At 45.0% G+C, this 20,323-nt stretch overlaps 1 protein-coding gene across 13 annotated transcripts in view; it reads right to left on the reverse strand.

Annotated features, from left to right (window-relative positions):
* Window positions 1–665: 665 nt before the first annotated feature.
* The window catches only part of UBN1 (ubinuclein 1), a 34,515-nt gene continuing 14,857 nt past the window's right edge, over window positions 666–20,323 (reverse strand). For 3 of the 13 annotated variants that reach the window (XM_037910155.2, XM_037910156.2, XM_037910157.2), the window contains exons 8-19: window positions 18,585–18,655; window positions 17,402–17,531; window positions 17,056–17,174; window positions 16,456–16,584; window positions 15,269–15,412; window positions 12,968–13,018; window positions 11,880–11,922; window positions 9,600–10,823; window positions 7,618–7,668; window positions 6,556–6,808; window positions 6,124–6,213; window positions 666–3,059 (exon numbers count right to left, since the gene is read on the reverse strand). In XM_037910155.2, the coding sequence (XP_037766083.1) occupies window positions 3,007–3,059; window positions 6,124–6,213; window positions 6,556–6,808; window positions 7,618–7,668; window positions 9,600–10,823; window positions 11,880–11,922; window positions 12,968–13,018; window positions 15,269–15,412; window positions 16,456–16,584; window positions 17,056–17,174; window positions 17,402–17,531; window positions 18,585–18,655 (2,358 nt within the window). In that variant the 3' untranslated portion in view covers window positions 666–3,006. The remainder of the gene's footprint in view (window positions 3,060–6,123; window positions 6,214–6,555; window positions 6,809–7,617; window positions 7,669–9,599; window positions 10,824–11,879; window positions 11,923–12,967; window positions 13,019–15,268; window positions 15,413–16,455; window positions 16,585–17,055; window positions 17,175–17,401; window positions 17,532–18,584; window positions 18,656–20,323) is intronic. The other 10 variants (XM_007055838.4, XM_043523470.1, XM_043523471.1 and 7 more) reach the window with 6 other exon arrangements.

Consider the following 20,323-nt stretch of genomic DNA (forward strand, 5'->3'; position numbering starts at 1 on the left):
CCTGATCCTGTGTGCTCAGTTTACAAGTGGAAAAGCTTTTCCTGCAATCTCAGTCTGGGAGCTGAAAGGCAAGCTGGGTTTTTCCCACCTAACGGATCCTCCTGGGTAGTACAGGTTCTGCAGGCCAAATGCTGCCCTTAGTGATACCCCCAGGGGTGTGATCTTAATAATGTCTGAGTGCCACTTGTGCAATCCCATTGCTGTTAAGAAACTTACACAGGTGTAAGTGATTGGAACCTGGTACAGAGTTCTGCTCACTTTGCTGGAGCTCTGCTGACTCTACTCTGCAGGGCTAAGAGCACTAAAAATTTATTTTACACCCAACCCTGCTCCCACTGAAGTCAATAAGAGAGTTTTGCCATTGACAATGACAGGAGCTAGATTGGGCCTTAGGTCACCATTATTAAGCTAAAACGATGGTCCCTCCCAGCAGATGTAACACACACAGGAACAGGTTTGTTGAGTAAGAAGGTGTCATTCTACTGCAATGGCAATTTAAGAGTTACAGCCGTATTTTAAAAGGACTTGGTCATTTACAAAGCATCGGCCAAAATGCATACTAATAATTAGTGACCCAATGAGTGGTTAGAGGCAGCAATACAGTCACTAAGATGATCTTCCAGTCAATTTACATTTGAAGAGAAGCCAAGAGACTGAAAAGAGCATTTTGGAAACTTTGAAACAATTTATTCAGTTGCTCTGTACAAGATTGACAGTTTTCACACCACCCCCATCGTTGTCATCTAGACAGTCCCAACACTCACAACAAAAATAAAGTAAAATAGCAGCTCTTACACACAACAGAAACTGCCAAACTAAGTAAGTGCCGGTGGGAGGCTCGCCCCCCACCGTAAAGAAAACAGCTAACGTTGCCTAGTCAAGACAGAGATCCCAGATGCTCTGCTCCCCAGGGCTTGTGATCTCATTCCATATTTCTGCCTTGCCATGGCGGTTTAATTCATTCACTCGTTCATTACAGCATGTAAAGAAAAAAGAAAAAATCCCACAGAATTTCCACCGAATAAACATTTCCCTGAGGCAAAGGCTTTGCTAAATTCCTAAAACGAGGGCATTCTGCTCCAGCTGCGACACACAAATGTGCATCCCAGCAGAAACACCAAAGTGAAAGCAAAGAGAGGGAGTGGAACCAGTACCTTGGGTTGCTCATTAAGGGCTGGGATCCTGCCAGGTGTTTGAATGCCCTTTCAGCTGCCACTGGCTTCAGTGGAAGTTGAAGTGCTTGGTACCTTTCAGGATTAGGTCCTAAATGGGAACCATGCGACATCCACTGCTCAGAGTCCATCGATAACTGCTGTACTCTATCTTAGTAACTCAAATTCTGTCTTTGGCTCTTTTGCTACAACTTAGAAATATTTTCTTTTCTGTAAACAAATTTGAATTCTGAGCTGCATTTTTAAAGAAAAATACGAACAGTGAAGTGATCTTGAGAAGTCCTTTATCAGTTCCACTTCCAAACATGTGTCTTGGGTCTTACGAAAAATAGAGAAAACTAGAGCTACTATTGGCTGGCCTACTTGATTTCAGTACCCCTCCCAAAGCACAGGAAGGAATTCTGCAAGCTTTTATTTGAAATACCAATGAATAACTTATGGAGCAGTGCTACTATCTCTGAAGTCCAGATAAATTAGATCTGGTTAAAAGGTGACCTGAAAGAAGAGAGATCACAACACCACAACTACAAGTCAATGGGGCTTACGATCTGAGAACCACAGACTGCCCCCTCAATCTATGCAGGCATATCAAAGGGGACATGCAGACAGACTGAAATCAGCTTACTGGGCTAAAGCTAAAAATATACACTCAGATCCGAGTAGATCTCCATTGCTGCAGCTCTGACAAGTAAATGATTTTAGTGCAGAAGTCATCAAGGGGAGCAATATTCACTTGATTATCAGTGACCTTTGTTAATCTAGATCACCAGAGAGATCATTATTGAAGACCCTAGTAAAGAATGGCTTTAGGGGAGGGTCTGGAACCCACTTGCACAAACTCAGATAAGAACTGGTGCTCTTGCTGGATTTGGTACTGGATTTAAAGTAGCCAAGTCACCATTTAAGTCCAGACAGTGCAGCTTTTGATGTGCAACCATAAAAAGCTCTATTAAATAAAAACAGAATACATATTAAATACAGAGTGATTAAAAAAAAGAACTGAGGTGCACACACAAAAAACGGCCAAAATGGATGTTATTAGTCCATTCTTGCTCCACCATAAAAGGCACTGGAATTATGTCTTCCTATACATGTGACATGCTGAGAAGTGTTCCAATCAATCCAATGCATTCAAAGGTAATGATAAAACTGAGCACACAAAAAAAAAATCCCTTGAGAGGAAATAAAAATGTAGAATCATTTCAATGTCCGTGAGTGCATCTAGAAATGTCTCTCTAAGAGTCTTCATTCTCCTCCAGAGGGGAATATCAGGCGATTCACGATAGTCACCATAAAGGAAGTGCTAAGTCCTCCAACTAACTTGAGCACTGCTTTATAGTACAACTGAAAAATTAGGACAGAGTCAATGTCTTTGAAAAGCACTAGCAGTGCTTGAGTTATCCAAGTAAATCCAAAGCAGGAATAAGCACCTTTCATGTACTCTCCTGGGGAACCAAGGAAGTAACTGAACTCAGGTACTTGGCAGATTTAGACACAGGTGGGGGGAAATCCACCACGGCTCTTGACTTTTTGAAAGAAAGACGCCCCACCAGTGTTTCCCCACAAGTTCTAGCGCTTGCCAGTGAGGACTGGCAGCAGTGAAACAGTGCCTGCCGTAAGTGCTTCTCTCACCAGGGTGTGGCGCAAGGGGGCTCACTTCCTGCAGAGCTCCTCTCTGGATGCCACTGACCAAAAGTGCCAACTCAGTTTCTCCAGCTGCCATCAGGAAAAGAAAACAAAGAGCAGGTGGAAAACAGGCCATCTGCATCCAGTCTTCACGGCTGACTCCTCTTGGTTTGTCCTGGGCTTGCATTAGCTTCCCCTCTTGCAGACGTCACAATTTTCGCTGCTGCACATTGGACCCTTTGCCATGAAGCTGAGACGCATCTGAAAAGAGAATGAAAAAAAAAAAAAAAAAAAAAAAGGAACAAGTTTCAGTGTCACCATACCCCTAGGTCAATTGTTCCAGTGGTTAACTCCTCACAGGATTCTGTGCACAGCTGGGAGGCGCCAAGATCCCATTGCATGTAAAAGCTTTTGGGTCACCAAGGATTCAGACTAGAGCAGTGCTATTCAAAGTGATGGCCCGTGGACTGGTGCCAGTCCACAAGCCATCGGCTGCCAATCTGCGCGCACATTGGAAAAATAAAATTGCCGGTCCCCCACATCAGATAGCTTGAGAAGCACTGGACTAGAAGATGCTGGGGGAAGATAGAGATTTTCATGGACACGTGGTAACTGGGAGTGGTCTTCATTGTGCTTGTATATTACATGGTCTCTGGAAGCAGTAGACCTCTTCTATGGCCTTCCAGCATGCATCACCAAGGGCCACAGACGCAGGTAGCTGGGAGGAGGGAGCTGTTAGCCAGCTAGTCTAGCAAGCTATTTTCTCTTCATCAGTCCAAACTAGCCATGGATAAGGGCACTTGCTAACAAATACATGATTTTACCGATTACACAGACAATCTGGAAATTGTAGTTATTGAGAGTTCAAATAGGACTTTAGTTCCTGGCAATTAGTGGATCTCTGCAACTATAATGAACCTTTTTGTACTTTCGATAGCCCCAAAGAAACTCACTGCACCACCAGTAGTCAGAGTCTGAACACCAGAGGTAAGGGAGAAGGACAGTAGGAGGAAGTAGAGCAAGGAAAAGGGGCTCCGCAGAAGAGAAGTGACAAGAGAGAGGCAGAGAGTTGAAGAAAGTAGAAAGTTTCCAATCGAGATTACACTAGCATCAAACTAAGGCGTGAACTGGTGTATTTGAAATGCATAGCTTGACAGAAGTGGTATTGGGCATGGGGGACTAACAATTTACCCTGTACTAGCCACCCCAAGGCAAAGAGGGTTTTGCTGATTCTAGAGCGGAGTCATGACACGGATTCTTTCAAAACAAGCGGCAAGTAAAGTTAGAACAACCGCTGGGAGAGAAATACACGTGCATTTCCACCAACATGCAAATTGATGACAGAATGGCAAACACACACTGCATGCCATTTGCTCAGATGCTTTTGGACAGCTGTTACACACACTTTAATTTAGGATTCCATCAATTTCCAGCACAGCAGAGACATCCCAACACACTGCAGACTATACAGTTTTCAAATGGCTATATTACCCTGAAACCCAATCTTAGGAGGTGCTCCTCTCCAACAGAAAGGAGATTTATTTCCATAGAGTTTGTCATAGTTTATTCCACCACACAGATTCATAGATTTTTAAGGCCTGAAGGAACCCTTATGAAATCATTTAGTCTGACCTCCTGCATAACACAGGTAATAGAATTTTACTGAAAGATTTCTGCATCAAGACCATAACTTCTGGTTGAGCTAGAGTATATATGTTTATTTAAAGACACTAGGTGATAAAGAATCCACCATACCCCTAGGTAAATTGTTCCAGTGGTTAACTCCTCACAGTTAAAACAGGTGCCACCTATTGCTAGTCTGAAAGTGTCTAGTTTCAGCTTCTGGCCACTGGATCTCATTAGGCCTTTCTGTTAAAGAGCTATCTATCATCAGAAATCTTCTCCTCATGTAGGTACTTGTAAGACCATGATCAAGCCACCAGTTCTCTTTTGATAGAGTGGAGATTTCTTCTTAGCAACACACAGAATACATTTTGTACACATTTGCTTAATTAAAAACAATGCTCCCTAGAGGATGTGGTTTTATCATCACAACATAAAGCAAAAGGTTTTTGTCTCCTCCATTATCTACATCACAGATACAGCTTACTGATTTCACCCACCTAGTCACTACAGGTGGGCCCTGTTCTCTGCTCCTCCACATCGATTACTCTATTGTGTATCGATCGGAGAGAAACTGTATCTCAGCCAGGACTTGGGTGATGGAGTGGGGAAGAGGACTGATGTGGGTTCTCATTAACGCACAGTGCCCATATCCTTTGCTCAGCAGAGGAACACATTCCTTGATGATAGATCACGATACTAAGTTATGTTACAAGGCTAGATTAACTAGAGGTTCATCCACGCCCAGTGGCCTTGCCCACCAAAAATAAGCTGTCTCACTCACCCCCATATGTGGCACATTGCTCAAGTGTGAAGCACAGCAGCAGGAAGTGCTGTCCTTCAGGACTGAATTGCATTAACAGAGTTATGTGGGGCATTGTCCAGGATTAAGAAAGCAGGATCAGCCGTCTATCAGGACTAAGCTGCACTTTCAGTGTTTGCACAGTACTCTACACTTGGATCTTGATTCTGCAAGCACTGACTGTAGCCCTCTTCCCCCCTGCTCCCAGACCCATAAAATGCTACTGCCTTTATGTGGCTTTGCCATGTGCCACAGAAGCCAGAGCAGCTATTGTTCTAATTACAAAATGACAGAGAAGGAAAGTCACCTGCTTCTCACAGATCTCCCACGGTTTGTGCTGGTTCTGAAGGTATCCAGCTGGGGTCACAATGAACGTACTCACAAAAAGGTCATGTGACCAACGCTAGGTAAAGCTGTGGCTGAAAGACAGGCAGCTAACTAGCATGATATTATGCATGGGAGCAGTATTTCCTCCTGGAGATAGCTCAATGCTCTTTAGTGAGGTCACAGGTGACAATTCTCTATGCAACTAGCACATTTAATCCTAGACAGTACTGGCAAGTTATGCAAAACCACATAAAGCTCTTAATCCTGGTAGAGTGGGTCTTTACCATGCACCAAGAACAGAGCCAAACCACTTGAGACACTCAGAAATCCCAAAATGCACCTGGGGGAAGGGGTCTGTCTTTCCGGAATGGAAGATTTCTACCATCTAGTCAGCAAACGCACAGGACGTTAAGGACCCTAAACCTCATGAGGCTGGTGAAATGAAGCATCAGCAAAGACTACACTAGTAAAGACAACATTGAAGGCGGTGGTGCTTTCACCCCAAGATGAGCCATCCATCAAGGCGGAAGATGACTCAAGGCACAAGACAAACAAGACTGTCTGACAAGTTACCTGGCAAACTCTGCGGTAAATGGGTGGACAGGGCAGAGTGTGGGAGTGGTGCTGCATGGTGCGGGCTGGAGTGCAAGCCAGCCAGAAGACCTAGAGAGAAAAACAAAGAAAGGAAGGGGTGGGGGGAAAAAGAACAAATACACATTGAGGACGGAAACAAGCAGAGGAGCTGCAGCAGTTAGAGCCTGTAGCTTTGTCTCCAGTACTAGTTCTGCTGAACAGTGGAAGACAGGGACAGCTGGGACTTCTGGGCTAGCTATAGGTACATGCCTGAGGGCCTCCAAAACCACTGGCTTAAGACACAAATGCATGAACTACAAGCACAAAGCAACAACATGAGAGATGGGCTCATATGCAATAGTCTAACACAGTAGTCCTGATGCAATTCTTACAGCACAGGCATGAGACACACACACAGGGGAAAACACTCACTGTGGCTGAGGCCGTGGTGGAAAGTTCCAGGGGCAGGGCCCGTGACAATTGCATCCTTGGATACTCCTGCTTTGGGGGAGGAGTCCGAGCTGAAGGAGATGACGTGAAGAGGAAAGGAATGGATGGGAGAGATAATCCCCAGCGGGGTGGAGCTCAGGGCACCCGGCAGCTTTGGACTGCTGGACTTGTAGGATGGAGACAGTACACTTAAGGGAGGAGAGCTGGTTAGCAGCACAGCTCCACTGGTTCCTTTCTGGAAATGAAACAGCAAAAGTTAGTCAAAATAGAAACACAATGGTACCTCATCAGCTTTCCCACTGGATGAGGAGAGCTCTGCCCTCCCCCCCCCCCGGCCCATGCCCAAAGCCTCTTCCCCCATACACAGAATGCCTGCCTGCCAGATACCAGAAGACCAGCTCCATAATGCAAACAATCCAGTGTCTGGATGTTCTGTTTCTGGGAACAGAAGAACAACCACACTGGCCCAGACCAGCAGTCCATCTAGTCTGGAATCCTGTCTGCAGCTGTGAATTGATCCTTCAGAAGGTGTAAACACTTCTATGATTGGCTGTCATGCACGAACATTGCCACACGGGAAGTTTCTTACTAACCTCTGGCTTATGTCCCGAAGCACAAGGGCTCATTTCCAATAAACTTGTATCCTTATCCTACCAGTGTAACTGAAAATATTCTTCAGTCACATGCCTACTTCTCTGATGAATCCTACTAAGCTCTTGCTCTGAGTAATCTGCACGGCATAGAGCTCTAGAGCTTGATTAGAAACAGGAAACACACGAATTGTTCAGTCCATTTAAAATGTGCTCCCTTTTAATTGCATGGCAACTCTCTCTCAGCCCACCCCCTTCTTGTGTTATGAAAAAAGAGTAGATATGAATGGCTGACTTGACAGTCGATTGTTCTATGAAGGCATCTACAATTGATAAGCTTTCTTCTGGGAGTGAAAACCGTGGGGTTCATTGCATTAAACACAAGAAGTAAATATGAGAAGTAGCTCCAGGATTATTTAATGAGATCCTACATTGGGTTTACTTTGCACAGTACCTGAATTTTCAGTATGCTGCAGAATTCTGCACAGAACAGGCTGACCTGGATCTGGAAGTGGACAAGGAGAAGCAGGAGATTGTGGTAGCTGGGTAGGTGACAATTAGAGGATTTTAGCCCCTGGGAAGGGGTGGAGGCAGTTTGAGTTTGTGAAACAAACACATTTCAGTGTCCAGTTATTGATCAGCAGTGAAACAAGTGTTAATACTGAAATCTCTAAGGTGGGAGGATATCAATCATGTTGAAGTCTGGAAAACTAAATTTGTTCCACTGCAACTTTAGATTAAAATGGATACTGAATTCAATTATAAATACTGTCATGTTTAAAAGCCACTATGGGGAGGGTACCTGTTTGAATTTTATAAAAACTTCTATGGGCAAAAAGCAAAATCATGAAAATTAAGGCCCTGATCCTGCAAACACTTAAGCCCAGAGGTAAATTTACTCACGAGTAATCCCACTGATTTCAGTGAAACTACCTCCATGCTTAACTTAATGCTGCAAATACATATGCACAGGCTTAAAGGGCTAAAATTGCATTTTTATTTTAAAAATTCTCTTTGCTCTACTCTAATGTTTTGCCTGTAGAACTATATTAGTATACTAGTAGGGCTTTGCCAGACAAGTGTGGATGCAGTTTATATTGGCAATACTATGCTTCTCCTTGGCATAGTTTATTCCAGGCCCCCTGAACAAAATAAGCTACACCAGGAAAAGCATGGTTTTACTTGTGTAACTGTCTACACTGGAGACTTTTGCCACCATACCTATGTCAGTCAGGTGTGAAGGGGTGTGATTCCCAGCCAGCAGAAATTTGTAGTATAGAACTGACCTCGGTGGCATAAAATCTTTGATACTTCAAAACAAAGCTTGACTCTATGTTATTCAGACTTTAAATGCATTAAAAACTCATGTCTTTTTATATATACACACAGGCCATCTTTAGAAATAGATACCTAAAGTTAGGCTCCTAAGCTCAAATTTAGGCTCCTCTGGGTGGTGTTTTGAAAAGCAACTGGATGATTTATTAAAGTCAAGTGGGACTGGTGCTAAACTGCAAACCCTAGTGCAAGACTTATAGCCTGCTTGAAGCATTACAGCTTTCTTAACTCGTACAAGTTTAATCTATTGGAAAGTGGTGATGTTATCTATTTTGTGTCTGAGTTGGTTTTGTTCTCACAGTAAGAATCTTAATGAAGGTCTGGACTAGTCTTTTTTGGCACAGACAAGCTTCTGTAGTGTGAAACTAATTAGTAAATTAGCAAAAAAACTTCTCTGTAAAACCTGAAAATCTAAGAGAGTTAGGAAGTTAATTAAAGAAGCAAGTACAAAAGATTCACTTTGACGATTTAAAACTATAAAATGGGAAGAAAGGAAAGAATCAGCAATATGAAAATGAGAAATCTGATCTCTCTCTTACAATGATGATTTTTTTTTAAATCACAATTTTTATCCATCGTGGAAATTTGTCTGGCTGGATTTCAGAGTTTACATCCTATTCAGCTGAATGGGGGAGCGGACACAGACATTTCTTTGAGCTATTTTTTCAGGCTGCCTGCAAATTCAAGCAGATAGCACTGCACAGATTACACTCAAGTCGCAGTTCAGAAGGTTTTCTTCATAATCCATAATGGGCTAAAAACTTTGGTTCTTTTTAAATAAAAATGAAAGCTTAGATTCTGGAGCACCAAATTTGTGGCAAAGGGTATGTTCTGCAGCAAATCCCATGTCCATGGAATCTGAGTACACACTCTCCTGAATCTAAATAGACAGCTTGGGGCAGGACTGTCTTTGTTCAGAGTTTGTACAGCGTCTAGCACAATGGGGTCCATAACAAGGGCTCCTAGATGCTACAGTAACACAAATAAAAAACCTCAAGGAACACCTGAAATTCTTTTGAAGCTTTCACTTTAAGGCAGATCTTAGCAAGACATTGCTTGACACAATGACGTTAGGTTGGGCTGTCCCAGCAATATACTTACTGGCACAGAGGTAGAAGACGCCGTGCTACTAACCACAGCTGGCTTTATGGAGGAGGTTAGTAACTTGGCTACCCCCTGAGTTCCTCCACCAGAATCTCCATTTGGACCACCAGGTGGCGCTACTAGAGTCAGCTTCTGAGAGACAGGGGTTTTTTTGACCATGGAGCTCGGGGAGGATCGGCTGGAAGCCTGCCCTGGGGAGGGAGTCTGCACACCTGACAGCAAGCCCCCTGAGGAGGAGCTCTGGTGTGCAGACACTGCCGACGAGGTGGAGCTGCTGGAAGCAGCCCCGTGTTTGGAGAGGGAGCTGGAAACGAAGGGTGATTTGTAGGACTGCCCTGAAGAGCTGGTGGAGTGCTTTCCTGCATAGCTTAGGGAAGCCGTTGAGGAGCCAGGGCTCTTGTGGGAGCTGCTAGAAGCTGGAGTGCTGCCCACAGATGAGACCGAGGAATGGAAGCCCTGAGCTTTGGTCGATGGCTTGATCGGCTGGAGGAGGGAACGTGGGGGCACGGGGGAGACAGACTTGGGACTCTGCCGGGGAGCCGGGGACGTGAAGCTTTTCTGCTGCTGGCTGCTCGAGTGAAAGACTTTCACTTGGGCAACTGGCAAGGGGGTGGACGTCTGGGGCCCGTGACTCGTTCGCTGCAGGCTGTGGTGCTTCTGTTTGGACTGGTGCACATCGGGGAGGATTTTACTGGGGGACGCTTGGCAGGGCAGCTCTTTGTAACCAGAACTCTCTGCCTTTTTGTCTTGAGAGGACTGGCCCAAAGCCAGGGCCTGTTCGGCCAGGAAATTGAGAGGTGATTGTAGAGAGCCAGCAGGCGGTGGGGTAGGAGAAGAGCTGGACTTAGAAAAGTTCCGCTTCTCCTCTGAAGTTGCAAGACTCATGATCTTCTCTGAAGGAGGCTTTGGGGGTCCAGGGAGGGTGAAATCAGGGCTCCTGCAGGCTCGGCTGTTAAGCACAGCCAATTCCTTGGACACTGCTTCCAGGGAGGAGGTTGGGTTACGAATTAAGTCCTCGTCCAGGGAGTCATCCATGCTAAAGGCAGCAGGTGCGGTAGTGCTGCTAGATGCTTGGGCAACGCTGAGACACAAGAGCTCTCTGGTCTGGGAGCTGATGCCAATGGCCACTCCCTGGGGCTCAGAAGGCAGAGAAACCGGGCCACTTGAGTGGATCAGTGGAACAGAAACTAGCGTCTTCTTATCTGGCTTACTGGAGGATTCCTGCAAGAAAGTCACAAGGAGTGAGACACCCAGCTACACAGAGTTTACTGGTGAAAATGAATGAAAGTCAGCCTTGCAGGCTGCCTATTACATTCATTCCGGTGGCAGAAGTTGGGCAAGGCACAGCTCAGAAACTTGCCTTGCCCAGATCCTGTGAGCAACAATTGCAGCTGTACAGTGCTGCAGCTGGTTGCCTTTTTTTTTTTTTCCCACTTTCACAATGTATTCAAGTTACTCACATAGCCCTGCTGCAAACTACCCACCTAAGTGCCAACCCACGGAACAACCACCCCATGCAGATACCAGACAAAGCTAGAAGGGAACTTTTGCCAGAACAGACTTTCAGTTTCCAGTTCCTTGCTGCTCTAAGCTGGGTTGGAAATACCCCATTGAGGAGCCTCTCAAATGGGGTAAAGAAACTGCCTTTAGAAAGTCAACATTTGCCAGACATTACTGCTGGTATCTCCTATTTGAAGTATAGACAGAGGTAACTACTGGCAAGAGATTTGATGACCGCTGGATTTCAGTGGAGACAAGGAATTGAGGAGTCCTGTTAAAATGTAAGACAAGTCTACAGACTGTGGGGGCCTACAGACTTGGGGGAATCTAGACGGATGGTGGAGGCTTTGCCCTGTTTCAGCCAAACAAACATACTCAATTGCTCTCATGTTACGAGCACCACTGAATACTTCACTTCCTCAGAGAAGGACGTTACTGGGGAAACTTAGCGAGTTTGTATATTTGTGTTCCACGGTGGTTCTAAAGCAAGATCTTTTACACCTGTTCTATTAATGCAGCCTTTGCAGAGATTGCTATGTCTGCTTCATATACAATCATGTTAGTATCCAAATGCCCTGGAACCAGCTGGAGTTTACCTCCACCCCATACATTCTCACAGACAGCATCTGACCTGTGGAGACTAAGAAGGATCCTCCCTCTCTGGTATAACAACCTGATATGGGGACAGTTCAGTGCACATCATAAGCAACATTGTCCCTCCCCATCTCAAGACAGGTAAGTACAGCCTCCGGGAGGCAGGGAGACAACAAAACTCACTTTCACCTTCACTTTTGGAGGAGCCATAACTTTCTTCTTCGCCCTGTTTGGAGAGAGACAAAAGACACATGGGCTCATTGAATTTCCCTGGAGAACAAGCCAATTAAGGAGTGCACTGGGGGCGGTTAGCAGGAGCGCACCAACTGATCTCCACTGAGATTCACAGGAAGAGAGGCAGCTTCTCAGGTTGCTAAGACTCAAACCACCTGAAGTTTGCTATTGCTCTAGAAAGTCCTGACTTCCATCCAGGAGCCCAAGGAAGGTGAGGGAGGAGGCAGAAGTGTTGATGGAACACTGCTCACTGAAAGCAATTGGCCTGCATGTCCTGAACCAGGTATCGAGTCAGTGTTGAACTGAGTACACTGCAATAACACATTCCAGAAGTCACAAAGGAACAGATAACTATAATAAGAGGCCACAGAGAGAAACTGCCACAATCGTTTGTGCTCAAGCCAGCTACCTGGGATGCCAGGAGAAATCATGGATCCAGAAGCATCCTCAGAAACACTCTGTCAGGAAGGTTCCTCTAAGTCATTAGGGCAGGCATCTTCTCAGCTGAATTCCACATGGTTCTCCTGGCAAACTGGTATCCCTCCTTCTTGCCTGCAATGAGCCTTAGCTACCATGCTTATCCCAGACCCTCCTTCAGCCAGGCAATAAGAAAAAGTCCACGCTGAATGAAGACCAATAGAGCAGGGTGCCATCTGCATACTGATGGAACCAAGCACAAGCTGTGTCCATGCTCCCTCCAAGGGTATAGCATACAAGTGGCCCTTTCTGTTGAATGACTAAATTCTAGGAAAGCCCAGCCCAGGTTAGAGTTCTTCTCTGGGGGAAATCTCAAGGTGAACAAGGTGCCAGCGAATCTATTGTTGGAGGTGAAGTTATATGCAAACAATAGCTACGCTACTTCCCAGAGATGCTCTCCGCTCATGCAAAGCCAAGCTGCATCTGGAGAGAGCTGAACAAGCAAGACTGCAGGCCTCACGTAGGGGCAAGGAACGAATGGGGAGAACTTTATTTGCTAGCAACCAACAATACAGTACAACAACAATCAAGGAAGAGGGCAAGTGCTGCAAGATACTCACAGGATTGATGTCAGGTGTCCATGCACACGCCTGCTCTCCTTGAACAGAGTCCTGCAAAGGAGAGAGAGCCGTGATCAGTTCTATCCTGCTGTGCTCACTAGAATGACAGGGATCACGGGAGACAACGGAACTCTACTGTACCATGATGCATGCTGTGGTGAGCCAAACTGCCAGAGGCAGGAAAAGCTGGTAACTTGGCACCCAATTCTTCTCAGGAAGCCTCTCTCCTACTGCAACAAAATGTCCCCATTCAAGTCCTTCTCTGGGGTGGGGTGGGGGCTACTCTCTCCACAGGCTCCAAGTCTATTAATTATTACAACTTCACAGCGAGCCCTCTGCTACTGGCTAAACCAACTGGCGTGGCAATACCAACACCAATTCAGCTAACAGAAGGATAACGGCAGCTGCTCCTCGAGATCAGTGGTTCTCAACCAGAGGTATGCGTACACCTGGAGGGTACACAGAGGTCTTCCACGGGGCACATCAACTCATCTAGATAGTAGCCTGTTGTAAAACTAGGCAAAATAAAAATCACTAGCGAAGTCAGTACAAACTAAAATTTCACACAATGACTTGTTTGTACTGCTCTATATACTATATACAATATTTATATTCCCATTGACTTATTTTATAATATGGTAAAAATTAGAATGTAACCAATTTTTCAGTAATAGTGTGCTGGCACACTTGTATTTTTATGTCTGATTTTGTAAGCAAGTAGTTTTTAAGTGAGGTGTAATGTGGGGGTACGCAAGACAAATCAGACTCCTGAAAGGGGTACAGTAGTCAGAAAAGGTTGCGAGCCACTGCTCTAGATGTCTGGGTAAAAAGATTACCAACATGCAGTCAGGGTTTATGTTTTTAATATGTCTGCTCCTCTGTTATTAAATGTATTTGGTTGTTAAAACAAACTAAAAAGAAAATCAAATGCCAGCTTACTTTCACTAACTGCCGCTTTCTCAGCTCAGACTCTAAAATACACTGGGCATGCACTACCAACCACGTCTCTGAACTCATCCACACAATCTCTACTCTGTCCACATGGAAGCACCTCTTCAAGATCATCATCATTTGTATTTTCATAGCACCTAGGACCCCCACTGTGCTAGGTGCTGTACAAACACAGAAGCAAAAGCCAGTCCCTTGCCCCAAAGGGCTTACCATCTAAGTATTTTAAACAGGAGACAATGGGTGGATGCTGCCAAACTGGGGAACACAAGGAAACAAGAGACAATACTGGTTCACATGATAAGCGGAGGTCTCAGCACACCAGTAGCCTAACCAAGTTCTGCCTTCTTGTGTACAGTGAATTGAGTTGTCTTGTATATGAACCGTATACAGTTTGCCTAATGTTCCTATTCCTTTTCCCCTGTCTTCTGTCTGCTTGCCTGCCCTTAGCCTGTGAGCTCTGAAGAGCAGAGAATTGTGCTTGAGCATTTCAAAAGCAATCGGGAAAAGCAATATTTGTTCATAGTCACTGTCTAGTCAATTTCATGTCTAAGTTCTCCTGCACTCAGTCACAAATTGCAATGGATACTTTACTCCTAAACTGCATGAAATGCTTGTTTATATATTGAAATGTTCACGGTTTTCCATGTTTATTTATTTGGAATTCAGAACACAGCAGTGGAACTATTTCTATTACTCTCACATAAAAGCTGATGTTTTACAAACCTCAAATCCAGCAGCGTCCTTCTAAGCTCCGGAATCCTCCTTACCCATTTTCCAATCCCACTGCCCAGCTCACGTTCTCTGAATGGCACATTACCAATGTCCACACATTTGTGAACCTCCTTTCTGTGTACAACTGCAGTACCTAGGCATGCAGGTATCCAGTTAGACCCATTACTGACTGTTCACACAATGGTTATAAAAAGCTGGGACCTACTTCTCCCCTTCAGACCAACTCACTTCAGACAAAGGGATGAAGAATCCCCATATTAGAGGTTTACCACTGCCTTTCTTTTAAGCTACTGAGCAAAACAAGCAAGAGAACAGCCAATAGTAGCACCAAAGTGACTCCACTTCCCACTCACGTGCTGGCTTCCTCAGTGGAATGTGTAAGGAGGAAACACAGCCTAGCAATTAAGAGTGAAGAGCTCAGGTTCAGTTCCCACTTATGGAACACAGACACACTGACACACCTTGGGTGAGTCACTTAACCATTCTGATGCTTCTTCCCTTCTGGTAGATGGGGACACAACTGAGACATGAGACCTCACTCATGTCTGACGTACTGCAAGATCCTCTGAGATAAGGAACAACAGAGCGCAAAGTATTGACAGCCTCACTCTGACTCACCTGGACTGCATCCAGCCCTTCGGCCAGAGGGGTTTGACCTCTGCGTCTAGAAAGGTCTTCACGTAATCCTCCAGAGACTGAGCCTTGTTCTTCTCCAGCTCATAGCCATCCAGTTTAATCTTCACCACGTGGCAAAGCAGCTCCCTGAGAGATGGGCAGATTCAGACCAGGTTACCCACAACAATTTCCCCCAGAGTACACTCAATTAACCAGAGTTGAGTGAATATTTTATCAGTCTTCTCACATTAGGATTTGCCATTCTGGATCAGACTATGGACCAGATCGAGGATCACAAGCCCAGAAGTTCCCAAGCGGTGATTCTTCAGAGAAGAGTGACACTTCCACAGTAATGCACCCAGCCAACTGGGCAGAGTGGGTGAGTAGGTGTGAGAGTAGATACTTCCTAGCTCCCACAACTTAATACCCTGACGCAGAAGATGTGCCCTCTGCCATAACTTTAGCTGTTATTAATGGCCCTGAAATTAAGCCGGTCTGTCTTGATAACCAACTGCAGCAGTTTGTTCTAGAAGGCAACTAGATGCTGTGTGAAGTGAAGTTTCCTTTATGTTCTAAAGGAACCAACCCTTAATTTAATGTTGTGCCCTTGTTATGGAACAAAGAGACAATGAGGGGTTGATCAGTTTTCTCTTTGCCCTTTATCATTTTCCCCTTCAACCATGCCACCCTACCCATATTCTTCTTTATCAGACTCTACACTCTAGAATCCCAGCTGCTGCATTCTTACCAGCAGTTTTACCAGCAGTTTTAATTACCAGCAATCTGGTCATTTAGAATCTGTAGGACCTCATGTCCTCACTGTAGCTCCTTCTTTCCCAGAAAGGCTCCCTATTATCAAATATCTTTAACTTCTCATCTAGCCACTATCTTCGCATCTACCCATTGAAGCCCCTTACTGTCTCCTGAAGAGCCAGCACCATGCCTGGAAGCGGGAGCATTTTAGAATACACACAGAATCTGAGACTAACAAATGTTGCACTGGCCTCCTAAAAGATTGCAACACCAAACCTCTGAGCAGACTCTGAATGGATTCAGTATTTAGGGTCAGACACACTCAGAAAGCCAGAGATAAAACAAAGTCACACTGTGTACTCCCAGCTCCATCAAGCTCAAGGGTCTGGAATGGAACGAATGGAAAAGATTCAGTCAAAGACTCAATCTGTCCAAACCTGATTTCATCGTTCCACTGAAATTTCTTCCGAGGTCCCATTATCCGCTTCCCTCCCTTCTCTTCATCATCCTCCTCATCAGAGCAAACCCGGTCTCTCTGCTCCTTGTCCTTTTCCTCTTCCAGCATCCTGAGAAGAGAATGGAATCAGTAAACTGTGGAACTCACTGCCACAGATATCACAATGTAGAATGATTCAGAAAAGGACTGACATGGATGTGGACAACAAGAACATCCGGAGTTATAGAAAGCGAACATAAGCTATGGAAGAGATATTAATCCTTATGCTTCAGATTTTAAAACAATCTCTAGCAACTAGAGATTAGGAGGTTTCTCGCACCTTCCTCTGAAGCATCTGGTGCTGCTACAGCAGAATCCCCTAACCTCTGGTACTCTACAGGAATGCTACAGCAAGACCACAGCACAAGGGGCAAGGACACAGCTTGACAACCCTTCTGCCCTTCAGAAATTTTCCATCTAGGCTTAAACACATAAACAAAAGACTGAAAAGAAGTGAAAGGCCACAAGAGCAACCTGCAGGTGGAGGGAACCTGCTGAGAAGAGATACAGATTGATATTGAGAAGAAAAGGAAAAGCTTACTTAGCAAACTTGGCCTGGGTATGTGCTTGACACTCCTCCTGATATTTAGCCATCTGCTCTGGCATTGCCCGGCCAATGGCTTCCTTTAGCTTCTGGAGAGGCTCCTTCAGTCGGCCACCCTGCAAAGAGCAACAGGACACGGTGAGGTTTCACACAGAACTTTCCATTCAAGAGATCCCATAGTTCAGAGACAACAGCAGCGTTGTAACGGTACCACTAGACATGGTGACTGCTATATACTCAGCAGAGGACAATAGTGCCTCATAAAAAGAAGAAAATTCCTGATCTCCAGAGCATGGTCAAAGTGCAAATTAAAGGACATTGTGCTGCTTCTAAGATCACCCACCTGTTCGTAAAGATAAAGCCTGCGGGCACGTTTGACCAGTGTGTCTTTGCTGCAAGGAAGGAAGGAGGCCAGGTGAGCATACACCCCGGATCGGATCTGGCTATTCAGCTCACGGGTCTGCAGCTCTATGCTGAAGAATAGGATAGACAGACTATTGACTGTGACTTAACATGGTTTCCTCAAAGTAACACAAATATTCTGACATGAAGAAAGTCACATAATACTAGGGATGTGGTGAGCTGACTCCAGGAATCACACAGTCTAGGCTTTTCCACTCAGTACATGCCCACCACCATCATAACGGAGCACATAACAAGCATATTACAGCCAATATAGGTCAAGAGTGTCATTTCTTCCATACTTCCTTCAAGGCAGTCAGGACCATGATGACCAATGAAGCTTTAGGCAATGAAACAAGAAAGATATTCCCCAAGGAGCATATTACCCTAGTCAAAACAGATCACAACAGAAACACTGCAGCCTAAACCAGAGATAACATACTTTTCACGTTTCACCCTTCATCCAAGGCTCTCAAAGCACTTTGAGAAAATTACGCTGGATAAGACATGTAGGTATTCTCCCCATTTTACAGATGGGTAAACCTAATATTCAGGGTGGCTAAGGGAATCACTCCAGTCACGGAGAAAATCAGTGGCATAGCCAGGAATTGAACCCAGCAGCTCCAGCTCTTAGTCCCCTCTTCTAACCAGGGGATACTTCCTATACCGTTCTGGATTGGATGGCAAGGAATAGGACGACTAAGAGCCCTCATGGAAAAAGGCTATTGTAATTAGAAGAGGCCACTTTATTTCCAGTTATAGATTTGATTTAATTGACCAAGCACAGCACATTTCAATAGTTTATCTTAAACACCAGCTGGAGATGGAAACGGGATGACTGGACACACCTCTTAATTCTCCCCCACACTCACCCGCACCCCCACCCCAAATATTTGGTATACTCCAATTTAAGGCAAATTATGGAGTACATCAGGGTTAGTCCCAACACACCTAGGAGGAGCTTACACAGGGCAGCTCCCCACCCATGCCCCTCAACCCTAGAGCCAGGAGATTTTCTCCCCCTAGATTTACCACTGCAGCGTGTTCTATATAACTTTCTGCCTTCCCCAGAGTTATGTCCCCTTCCTCTACATTAATGGCAGGTAAGAGATGAGGATACTTACTCCAGTATGATGTTATTGATATCCTGGGTGAAGAACCTCTGTTTGCCTTCTCCTTCTGCAGCTCTGGCAGCCTGGTTCACAGTAGACAATATGAGCTGTTAGCTCACAGACAGATACAAAGAGGCACAAGTAATCAAATGTTTTTCAAATCAGCCTCAGGGATACTGTAATAAAACTCTATCAGCAACTTTATTCCAGGGAGACTCTGCATTGGTTACGTACCAAGACTCCAAGTGGAAGTAACACCTACTTTGCATGACATGCACTTCCATGAATGAGCTCGGATCATGTCCCACATGTCAGCAACTGGAAGGCCTGCCCCAAAACCCCAGCCAATCAGCTAGCTGCGCTAGGGCCCCTCTAGCTGAAGCTTCACCATTAACTCTACACGGGGGATGCAATCACTAGCTTCACATGGCAGCTGAGTTTTGCTCTATTTCACTGGAATATACTCCAAGTAAAGCACACCAATGTAAGATATGCTCTGCTTTCCCCCAAGTTGCCCTGGGCCTCTCTGCTTTAGGAAGGGGGTGTTCTCACCCCCTTGCTCTGACCTGCATATACTGCACTACCTGCTCTCACCTCTACACCAAAAGCATGTGGCTCTCCTGAGAGGTGCTCCAGAGTAGAGTACCAGTGTGCTGGGCCAGCATTCCAAGGAACAGCTGAAAAAAACACTACTCCAGTGCAGCCCTGCATTTCTGGGCCACCCAGCCACTGCCTTCATTTGAATGGATGCAGGGGAAAATGTGTCTGCCAATGCACATGGGCCTTCCAGCAGGGGAGGGTTATAGAAACTGAAGAGAAATGGAACCAGTACTGCTTATTAACAAACCCAGCTGGAAGCACCAGGGTACAAGAGGAGACATGCGGTGAATAAACAGCACCCACCAGCACTGAAAGCAATGCAAGCCTGTACAATGTGCCAGGTAAGGCACCACTTCCTCTGCTGCATAAGCCCCAGATTTGTGGTGTTCTTGTCACACAACTCCGCACATCCAATGCGGACAGTCTATAATTAAATAATCATCCAGGAAAACCAGGGGCACTCTAGCATTTCCTCTCAGAGACTTCAGTCAGTCATTCATAGGAAAGCAAAATGTTTCATGAGACTGTGTTGATTTCCCAAACTTGTTCTACATTAAATTTTGTCAAAGGCGGTTTTGATAAGCTCAAAATATTCCATTTCGACCTTTTTGGAATGCAACACTTGAATTTTCCATTTCGAACTGACTTTTCATTTCAATTGTTTTATTTTACATTCTATCAGAATGAAATCTTTCAATTGCACCAAAACAAAATTCGGGGCGGGGGGGGGAGAAATTGTTACATGGGAAATTTCAAAATTATTTGTTTTCATTCTGTTTTGGAATGGAACAATATTTTAGAAAAATCAAAAGAATTTCCTGCAAAATGGAAAATCTACTTCCTGCCCAGTTCCAGTTTCTTACTGGAGAGCAGGAGGTCTGGGGAGTTCAATCTGCTGGCCTGCCTTTTTGGAGACAAGATCCCTTGCATTAGCCATGAGATGGACTATCATCCCACAGATCTGGCCCCAGTTCTAGTTTTAACAATTCTCCTTTATTTTACTCTAAACAATTGTACAATTTCTTGGTTGAGGCAAGAATGAGGAGAGGAGAGAAGGGACGAGACTCAGACCCTACGTGCTCTCTCATTTCTTGGCAGCTTCTCAGCAGGTCCCAGCTTGCCTTCCTTTCGTATGTACCTAATAATGTCAA

This window comes from Chelonia mydas, chromosome 10, assembly GCF_015237465.2.
Source record: "Chelonia mydas isolate rCheMyd1 chromosome 10, rCheMyd1.pri.v2, whole genome shotgun sequence".
Taxonomy (NCBI): Eukaryota; Metazoa; Chordata; order Testudines; family Cheloniidae; genus Chelonia; species Chelonia mydas.